This window comes from Hevea brasiliensis, chromosome 17, assembly GCF_030052815.1.
Source record: "Hevea brasiliensis isolate MT/VB/25A 57/8 chromosome 17, ASM3005281v1, whole genome shotgun sequence".
Classification (NCBI taxonomy): Eukaryota; Viridiplantae; Streptophyta; class Magnoliopsida; order Malpighiales; family Euphorbiaceae; genus Hevea; species Hevea brasiliensis.
This window is the reverse complement of record NC_079509.1, coordinates 47,438,761-47,449,201: the sequence shown is the minus strand read 5'-3', so window position 1 is coordinate 47,449,201 and position 10,441 is coordinate 47,438,761. Positions and strand designations below refer to the sequence as shown.

At 30.4% G+C, this 10,441-nt stretch overlaps 1 protein-coding gene across 2 annotated transcripts; it reads left to right on the top strand.

Annotated features, from left to right (window-relative positions):
* On the top strand, nucleotides 1-5,444 carry LOC110637821 (pentatricopeptide repeat-containing protein At4g18975, chloroplastic). 2 transcript variants are annotated; one of them, XM_021788157.2, is made up of 7 exons: nucleotides 2-508; nucleotides 3,584-3,685; nucleotides 3,770-3,849; nucleotides 4,071-4,167; nucleotides 4,318-4,461; nucleotides 4,697-4,909; nucleotides 5,101-5,444. In XM_021788157.2, the coding sequence occupies exons 1-7, from the start codon at nucleotides 179-181 to the stop codon at nucleotides 5,281-5,283; spliced, it is 1,149 nt and encodes a 382-aa protein (XP_021643849.2). In that variant the 5' UTR covers nucleotides 2-178; the 3' UTR covers nucleotides 5,284-5,444. The 2 variants fall into 2 exon arrangements, with proteins under 2 accessions (XP_021643850.2, XP_021643849.2); XM_021788158.2 differs by lacking the exon at nucleotides 3,584-3,685 and having other exon boundaries at nucleotides 1-508.
* The last annotated feature ends 4,997 nt before the right edge of the window (nucleotides 5,445-10,441 follow it).

Here is a 10,441-nt window from a genome sequence, read left to right as displayed (position 1 = left end):
TTGAAATAGAGGGTATTTTTTTGTAATCTTTTTTATGTACTCATTCTGGCTGCAACTTCCCATTTCTCCTGACAATCGTCTTTGCACTCCTCCCCCTGACTGCACTTCTTGTTCCTCCCTCTCTCTCTCTTGAACCCCAAAATCAGAATTCTCTCTCTCTCTGCAAGAGTTCTCGCTCATGGCTCTTCAATCGCCGTTGCTCTTTCCCGTTCCTCAGCATCTCTTCCACTCCTCCTCCACTGCCATGTCCACCGCCAATGCTTCGTCTACGAAGGCAGCGAGTTCATTTCTCGCGTTCGCTAATAATAACAGTCATAGTCTCTTGTTTGTTGATTTTGTGGGGTTATATTCTAAATCCAACCGAGATAGAAGGAGAATTGGCATTCGTGTCTCTTCTTCTCCGTCGATTGCGCGAACTAGTTTGTATCGATTTGTGATTGGAAATTCCTGTTCATTTAGAGCAACTCTTGGTACTGAATTAGTTCCTCAGCCTGATTTGAAACCCAAGGTATGTGTTCGCTATGATTTTTTGAATATTTTGTGTTGAATTATGAGCTAAAATGGAGTTTTGGATTTTGTGAAATGGAAATGTATACATCAGAACGAATTGGAATTCTTTTGTTTCTCATATTGTGTAATATGAAAAAACAATAAAACAGAACCAAACATGCACTTAATTTGCTGCATAACATTCAAATTTCTGATTTTCACTCCCTTTTTCCACCTCTTTCTCCTTTTTGTTTTAGTTGTTTTTAAGGTTTCTAATATATTTGTATGCATTTAATTATAAGCTTTTATGTCCAAGAATTTGTGGAACAGAGTGTTAGTGCTGATGGAATGATTGAAACTTATATTATGTGCTTTATTTTAAGTTTAGAAAGTCTCATTTTTTTCTAATTATCAACCATGAAAAGGATCAAATTATTATAGTACGGTAGGAAACCGAAATTCTAAATACCAGTGGAATACTTAAGCTATATATGTTTATGATAGTTTAAATTCTATATTTGTTTATGGATATGTTTCCAATTATTATAAATTGCTTTTTGCTTATTGCTTAGCATTCTAGAAGTCCATTTTTGTTTGCTTTGAAGAGTTGAGTGTAAGCCACATTTGGTTTTGAAATTGAAGACCATCCTTCAGTAATGTTAACCAATCAGTACCAGTTTATCACAGGATTTTAAAGTTGCTTTAGAGTACCATATCCTTAAAAGCGAAAGATGAGTTTTGGAGATCCTAAAATAAGAATGCTTTTGGAATCCATGAGTGCTTATCTTGTTCCATGATTGCTTATCTTGTCTTTGATATATCAAACCTGTGCAATTTTAATTTTAGAAATGCAGAAAGTTCTATAGAACTTAAATTTAATGGGATCTATAGTTTCTATTACAAAAAATTACTCGGTAAAAATTTTTGAGTCTAAGTTTGCTTTTTGTCATGATGAGGTTGATGAGGGTAGAGATGACCTTTGCATGTGATGCCTTTACCTGCTTTTGGTCGTCATCGTCTTGATTAAATTTGAGTTGCATGGGCTCTTAAGGTGATGACCTTTGAAGTCCATCTAGCAAAATGCCTCCCTTGTATGTTGGTAATTGTTGTGGTTGTTTAGAGGTAGTTGCTCCTAACCATTGACAGTCACTCAAATCAGTTGTACGATTGAGGAAAAAAAATGTAATATTCTGGTGCAACAAGATGTTATTATTTTATTAAAATACAAGATTTATAGATGTTTGGGGGTTCAGAAATTCAACAAATATCGTAATTTTTAAAATTAGCATTTCCAACTTGATGTCATGCGTAAAAGAAATGCGAAAATAGAGCAATATTTAAAATTTGGTTTTAAAAGAGAGAGCTTAAGAAAATTTTCTGAAGAGATTGTTAATAGTGGGAAAAACTATTTAGAAATTTTTATTACTTTTCCATAATGGTCATCGAATGAAAATAGCAAGTATATTTTTTAATTCTTCAAATTACTACCTTTCAATAAGGTAAACAAAAGCTCACTAAAAGCTTTTGGTTGTAAATTGCTATCATGAAAGTGACCAACCTTTGCTCCCTAGTTTGAATTAGGTTGTAAAGGAGTGGAGTGGAGTCGGAGTAGATTCAACATTTGAAAATTTTCCCATAGGAGAAAAAGAGAATAAGAAATGAGATTATTCTTGGCCATATTGATCTTTTACATTATTATTTAAACAATAAATTTATGACAGCCTCACCATACTACACCCATACACCACTTGAGTTTTAACTCAAGTCCAACTTCTTTATTGTTTTGGGGGCTTAACTGTGTGTAATGCTTGTAAAATCTTAGGTGTTCTGGGACCCAGAAAGGGTGTCACCAAAATGTATGTTACTATAAGTACTATGAATATGTCTTGTTTTATTTTGACTTATATTCAATAAAATGAAATTAAATTGCTAGAATCTTAGAGTGGCTTCATATTCCATTAATAGTGTAGAAATTCAAATCATATTTTGGCATAGGTTTTTCGTACAATTAGATTCAATTAAAACTTATCATTGAATTTCATTTTGGTTTCATAACTTTAATCTTTTACCATCCTGCTTATTTCACTGGTTGTGTTCTGCACTTAATTTGGTCCCTCAAATTACCATCTCAAATTGCCATAGGTTTCTACCATAGATTCTGGAATGTGGGTTCAACATCGGGTGTAAGGTTGATTGGAAGCATACAGTCATGCCTTCGTTCTTTTCAGTTGAAGGTGCATGACTGGATAAGAATTCTACTTTGACACTGGATATAAATGGTAGTCTATTTGATGCATGCATATTTAGAGAAAGTTAAGGGAGAGATTTGCTGTAGAAAAGTCAAGAACAACAGCTTCTTTAAGGGAAAAAAAATAGTTTGTATTTGATTGGTTGTAACTTTTAGACAACATGGCAATAAAACACATATGATGTCTTTTTTTTTCATTAACAACATGAAATAGATTAGGAAGAAGGAAGTAGCTATTCTATGACCATGGAATAACAATTCTGCACTTACATGTAGAATATATGTACCTCGAATTTTAAAAACATCCATTTTACATAATGATTATTGAACATTTAAATGTTCAACCATAAGTTGAGATAGTGAAGTAGTTATTCCATGGAATAATTATTCTACATTTGAATTTTGAACCAAATCTAAGAAAAGCTATTTCCCATGAAATAGCCAATCTACTCTCATCCTATTTTATTTTATTCCATCAACCAAACGAAGCATAATGGTTGTTGTAGAAAGTAGATTTGTTGTTGTTATTTGATTGAAAAAACATGCGCTTTTCATCCTTTATTTGTTACCTTAGTTTTTTTTTTTTTTTTCTTTTACTTTCCTATAGTATTGAGCATCATACAGTGGTAGCTAATTCAATATTTATATTAACAGTAAAGAATGATCTATGAAGGTGCCTTCAAAATAAAAATTTCTTGGCATGTTTTCCTTTTGTATTCTAGTTGCCTGAAGCAAAGAATAGTGTGATAGCTCTTGGCTGTGCTATTATTGTTTGTTCTTCCCATATAATTTTTCTGTCCGCATTGTTGTATGGCAATTTTAATGTGGAGTTTATTTATGATTCAGATTAGGGTAAATGAAGTAGCTTTATCATTGGGGTTTATGTTTTCAAGTCGCAGAATTTCTTTCTTGCAGAAGACAATAGGGGTTACTAGCCTCACAGTGAAGGCAAGCAAGAAAGACCTATCTTACAATTTTGTTTGTGGGTAATTTGAAAATATTCATCTATAAAATTTTTCATATCATGTTCAGGTAACAAGGCTTCCTCATGCCAAGTGCTCTCACAAGCAAGGTGGGCAATCAAAACCTAATTTCAGAGCTGATAAGAGTAGGTGATATCTGGTTCTTCATAAGTTACCAGCCACCATTTGTTAGTGACATATTGTTTATATTTATTGTTTATATTTTTTGTCAGTTTTGTTTAAAGTTTTAGCTACGTTTGTTATTTGTTTTGTTGTTAATTGACTACATTCTATAGAACTGTCCTGCTGCTGCTATAATTGTTATAGGTAGTAATATTTGTTTCACTGAGAAATTTCCAACATAAATGCAGGAAAACTGTAAAGAAAGATGGCAATAGAGGACACAACTTGTGGAAAAAAAGAGATCCAGCTAGATCTGGGGAAAAGGCACTGAATCTTGTTAGAATTGTAAGTGTGTATAATCATTCTTGTATTTCACATACTCATAAAATGTTTTAAGTTTCTGTAATCCTTGAGAAGACATGCTAGTGCATCTAAACAAGATTTCTTCAAGTTTGCAATCTCTTTATTTATTTTTTGGTTGGCTTGAAATGATAGGTTTCTGAACTTCCTAATGAAAAAGAGGCTGTCTATGGAGCATTAGATAAATGGACAGCTTGGGAGACAGAGTTTCCATTGCTTGCAGTGGCTAAAGCTTTAAGAATTTTGAGGAAGAGGAGTCAGTGGCTGCGTGTAATTCAAGTATGACACCCTGAATATACTGTCATGAAAGAAAATAGATGAACATTTTATTGAATGTCACTTTTGGTAGAATGTTCTCTGGTCGGCTTTTACCCTCTCTGTTATGAAATATTCATGTGGTGACATTTTCATGTTTTTGTATGATTAGGTTGTACATATGAATGTTTAACATTGTTAAGTTGGATTGATGTGCATAAAATTCTATTGGCTTGTAACCCTAATCAGTACTACTCAGGTAGCAAAGTGGATGTTGAGCAAAGGTCAAGGAACCACAATGGGAACATATGACACCCTTCTACTGGCATTTGATATGGACAACAGAATAGATGAAGCCGAGTCATTGTGGAACATGATTTTGCATACGCATACACGCTCCATTTCAAAGCGCTTGTTTTCAAGGATGATCTCTTTGTATGATCACCATAACATGCCAGACGAGATAATAGAGGTATTTATAAAATCAGTCCTTTTCCCAGTTACATTTCTGTTAATTCTTCACAAAACTAGTTCCGCAGTTTTTTCTGTTGTTCCTTTTTCCCAATATAGGATTAGAATTAGTTAATACGAATTAAAATTTGCATGATAATCATCCGTACAGACGTAGTACTGAACTTTATTTTTATTTTTGAGGAACTCTAGGTATTTGCAGACATGGAAGAGTTGGGTGTGAGACCAGATGAGGATACTGTTAGAAGATTGACTCATGCCTTTAAGATATTAGGCCAAGAAGACAAGCAAATGATGGTTGTTAAAAAGTACATGCGTAGATGGAAGTATATACACTTTAATGGTGAAAGGGTTAGAGTGAGAAGGGAGATTTGAAAGGATGCTTTTACCTTCATTGTTTGATATAGTGATGCAGCTCTTAGTTAAATAAATTAGTATACAAGTACTTGTTTCGCCATTTCTAATTGTTTATAAATTCATGTTTGAAATGATAATTAACATTAAAGTTTAAAATATGATAATTAAGTTGCAAAGTTTATTAGGCTTAAGATTATTAAACGATATCTAGCATCGATATTTTTTTAAATATTAATTGAAATAAATTAAATCAAATCAAATTATTTACTTAGTTTAAAATAATTGAACAAATATATTTTATTTGATTATTCAATTTTAAATATATATGGGGGATAAATTAGTAATTGCACATAATTATTAGCGATTTAATGTTAGAAAATCTAATTAATTAGTCATTAATGTTTAATTTAGTAAATTGTTTAGTCTCTTTTATCTTTTTATTTATTAATTAATTGTTTAAAAAAATGGTTAAAAAATGTAAAATGTAAAATTGTACAACAAACCCTTTAGAAAAGAAAAAAAAAAACTATTTCGAAGAAAAAATTTGTTTACCGGGGTGCGTTCGTTACTATTATTGATTTCTTGCTTTTTGGATTTTGAAAAACCAAAAACACTTTTTTTTTTCTATTATCTGCTTTCTAAAAACTATTTGCAATCATCTTTTCATGAAAACCATTACAAATAAAAAATTAATAATGAATTATTTTAAAAACATATGACAATAATAAAATAAATATCTGTTTGAGAAAAAAAAAATTGAGTAAATATATTTGTATTAACAATAAAAAATTTTGAGGTCATCACTATAAATGTTTATAAATTAAATAAAAAAATATTAACTAATACATACGATAAGTTTATTACAAAAGTGTAAAATAAAATTATTGGCTATTATAATTTTGCCACATGTTATGGTATTCTATTTCAAATATTGCTCATCTGATGAAATTGACTTGGATTAATATTAAGGTTTCATTTTCTCTTGAAGTACTGGTTTTATTATTTTGTTAGTCATCATATTTCAAAGCGACAATTTCATCTGCATATGTAGCAAATAAATAGGTGTATACTTTTGCCGCTTGACACTATACGAACGCATGTCTCTAAGGATAGGAAATTGTGCTTTCACAATCTTAAAATAATGCTTTATGATATTGCCTAATGAAGAATGCATATAATTAAATAACTGTTTTGAACCATTTGTATTTGATGTCTCTCCATAATCATGCAAATGATAATGTTGTCCATAATATGAACTAAGAAAACCATGTATATTGGTATACCTAGAATCAATCAATTAATGTTTACCTTGTGGGGGCATAGGAAACTCATTTTCTAATTTGGTAATGGTTTCTAAACAAATTCTTGAATTATTTACGATTTTTTCCTAACTAGTTATAAAAAATGTGAATCTCATGTTGAAAAAGTACACTCACATTATGCTTTGAGTTGGCTCAGTTTTTTCCCACAATATGAAATTTGTTGGTCAACTGTAATAGATGTAGAAATATGGATATCATCTATAGCTCTTACACAATTATGTAATTAAAAATAAATGATTAATAATAATAGCAAAACATAAATTATTAAATGAAATAAATTCTAATATATGAATTTAAATAAATAAATAAAAATTAAAGAGGTAATACCTTGAAAAGTAAAAAGTATTTTTGTTATTCTTGACCTCTATAGGTGTTTCTTCAAATGATAAAGAAATAGTCACGTTGGCAAGAGAGCAAATAGCATATAAAACCTTCCTAAAATATTTGAAAATTGTGTTTATTGAGTGCTGAAATCAATCTTCAACAATTTTTGCCTATCATTTTGACATATATCTATAAGAAATATTGCTAGTTGTTCTTGTATTAAAACAAACCTGGAATATCTTAATTTTGTTTTTCCTTTTAGTTCCTCACAAAGGTTTAAAAAACTTGTTTTTCTATACGAAATAATTCATAGCAAAATAGCTTATTGAAAACTAAGATTTTTGTTGTTTTCAATTTGTATTATAAAATGTTGAATAATTTGAAGGAAATTTATCTATTTTCAATCTATTTTCAAGTATCCCAATCATTCATATGGGAGAGCAAAATTGAGGATGAAGAGTATAAGGCTGTCCAAATATATGTCCTATTAAATTGCTATGAAGTTGACATATATGTCAAGTAAGTTTAACATATCAAATCTCAAATTAACTGATCAAATGTCATTGTGGTGAATTTTTCTTTCCATCTAATGATTGCAATTTAATCATATGCTTAGTTTATTCCTGAATGTGCTACAATAGACATTACAAAATATTAGTGAAGCAGAAATTAATGAAGCTCTAGCAAAAAAATCTTCAATTTGGTTCAAATCTTATATAGGTACGAGTGAATTTTTCACGTCATTGTAAGTGGCCAATTAATTAGTATGTAATAATCACATAAAATATTATTGTTATGTTTTATTAGGCAACACGTTCAAATATAGACAATAAGTTCATCAAGGAATTAGCGAAAGGACCATTGAGAAGTGTGAAATCATATTCTGTTTATTTCATAAATGGTTATAGGTTCACGCTGTCAGTCATGGTGTTAATTGGTCCTTGACAAATAGTAGAGTTTGCATTAAGGGTTAAACAAAATGCGATAATTCCAATGACTACTATGGTATTTTGATGATGTTAGTTCGGCTAGAGTGTCATGTTTTATCAATAAAGAGAACTGTTCTATTCAAGTGTGAATGGTTTGATTTAACTTTGAACTTCGGTATTAAGATTCACAAATATTATAACTTAATGGAAATCAATAATCAGTGACGATTAAATAAATATGAACCATTCATCCTTGCTTCCTAAGTTGAACAAGTGGTTTACATCCCTTATCTTAACTTAAAACGAAACAAGGCAAACTGGTATGCAGTGTGCAAAGTGAAGCCTTGGTCTATAATTATCATGCATGAGTCAAATTTGACAACCCTTTGCTCTCTCTCTCTCTCTCTCTCTCTCATAATTTTTGATCTCTTAATTAATCAAAGTGAAAGAAAGTAGAGAAGAGTTGGATAAAAATTAAGAGATAGAGGTAGAGAGTTGGAGAGAGAGACAAATAGGAAGAGAGAGAGAGAGAGAGAGAGAGAGAGAGAGAGAGAGAGAGAGAGAGAGAGAGAGAATGTGTGTGTGGGAGAGATTTGGAGAGAGGAGAGAGAGAGAGAGAGAGAGAGGTCTTAGGTGCTCATTTTTGCCATAAGTCCAGTCCACAATTTCCATATAAAAGCCTAACGCTAACTTTCTCTAAAGCTAAGCTTTTCTTCTCTCCTTCCCCCTATTTGTGCCTCCATTGTCACCTCCTCCTTCACCTCATTTTCTTTCATACCTCCTCTGGCTCTCTTTAGTCCTCACTTTCTTCTCTCTCTATAGACTATAATTCCCCATCTCCTTCTCCTCGTCCTGTCTTCTTCTTTTTTGTTTAACAACGCAACCCCTCTCTTTAGTTCAATGATCTCTTTATCTTTGCCATCTTCTTAGAAGAATATTTAGCATATTGAGCTTTAGCCTCTCCAATGGTCTAATATTGCTCATTTCACATATGATTTGTTGCTTCGGTGGTGCTTTTGCAGTGTTGCTTCACTTTATTTTTCACGGTGTTGTTGCAATGTAAGTTCAGACACACGGTTTTGTTGCACTGTTCTAAATCTACTCATTCCCTAATTCCCTATTATTTATGATTTGGCTTTATGTTTTTTCATATTTTTCAAATTTTTTTGTTTGCTTCGTATTAAGGCAAGGGAGAATGAAATAAAAGGAAAAAAATTATTATTTAGTCCCTATATTTAAAAAAATATACTATTTAGTCTTTTATTTTTAGTCTATTAAATTGCTTAGTTCCTTCATCAATTTTTTTGTTAGTCAATGAATTTTAATGCCAGTCAAATTACTATTTCATTCTCTATTTAAGTGAAATTAATTAATTGATTCATATATTTTGAAAACACATTAGATAGTTTCTGTAATTTGATACCACTAACTTTTTGTCCCTCTAGTTATTTTTTTTATATCCAAACTGATCTTACCCTCTTTTCCTCTGTTTTTCTCTTGCTCTCTCTTATTTATCTCTCTAGATATTTCTTTCCCTCTACACCCACATCCTTATCTATTCATTCTCTCTTTATTTTTCATATTTTGATAAAAAATGATATAAGTTATCTGTAAAAAATAAAAAAATAAAAGTTCAAGATGATAATATAAGAAAATTATTTTTCATTAGAGAAAATACAACAATGAAGTCCAGGGAATTAGTTTAACAATTTAAAATCAAGATTGCAAATTCAAATTTATCTCCAAATAGCAAAATTTTCATTTCCATTCAAAAACATGTTTTCCAAAAAATAAAAATCAATTAACCAATTTCATTAAAATAGAGACACTAAAAAATAATATTTTTTAAAATATAAGAATCAATTTATTAATTTTGCTCAAATGAGATTAAATAGTATTTTTATTAGAATTAAAATTTATTTACTAATAAAAAAATTAACGAAAAAATTAAAGAGTTTAACACAAGTAAAATATAAAAATTAAATAATATAATTTTTAAAATATAAGAATCAAATAATTGATTTCGTCAAAACACAAAATACAAAGAATAAATAAAAGCTTTCCCTAAAAGGAATGAAAAGGAAAAAAAATTTGTAAATGAAAAACAAAGTCCAAGGAATTTTAAAACTTCAAAATCAAACTAATCAAAATAATCACTCAATTTGATTCTCATAACATCAATTCAATTCTCATATTTTTACATTTCAATTAATCAATGCACACCCCCTCATGGTATCCATTGGCATGTGGACTTCATGAACCAGTTTGGCAGTATAATATTACCCAAACATATACTCTTCCCCTCCTTTTTCCACAGCTCCCCCACCCACAGTTATGCATATACCCCTCATCCTCGGAACAAGCGTAGACAAAAGGGTTTAGGAAATTCATCATAGGATATTATTAAAATCTTATTCTTTACAAATGTTTAAAATTCTATTTATCCTTTCATTTCCTCAAATAACAAGAATTAAGCAATGCGTTTAGTAGATTAGCAAGTGTTGTAAATTATAATAAAAAAAATCTTATTCATATTTTATTACATTGTATTACAAGCATGCTCTAAAGCTGTTTATGAACCGTAAATGGAAGCCTAAAAAC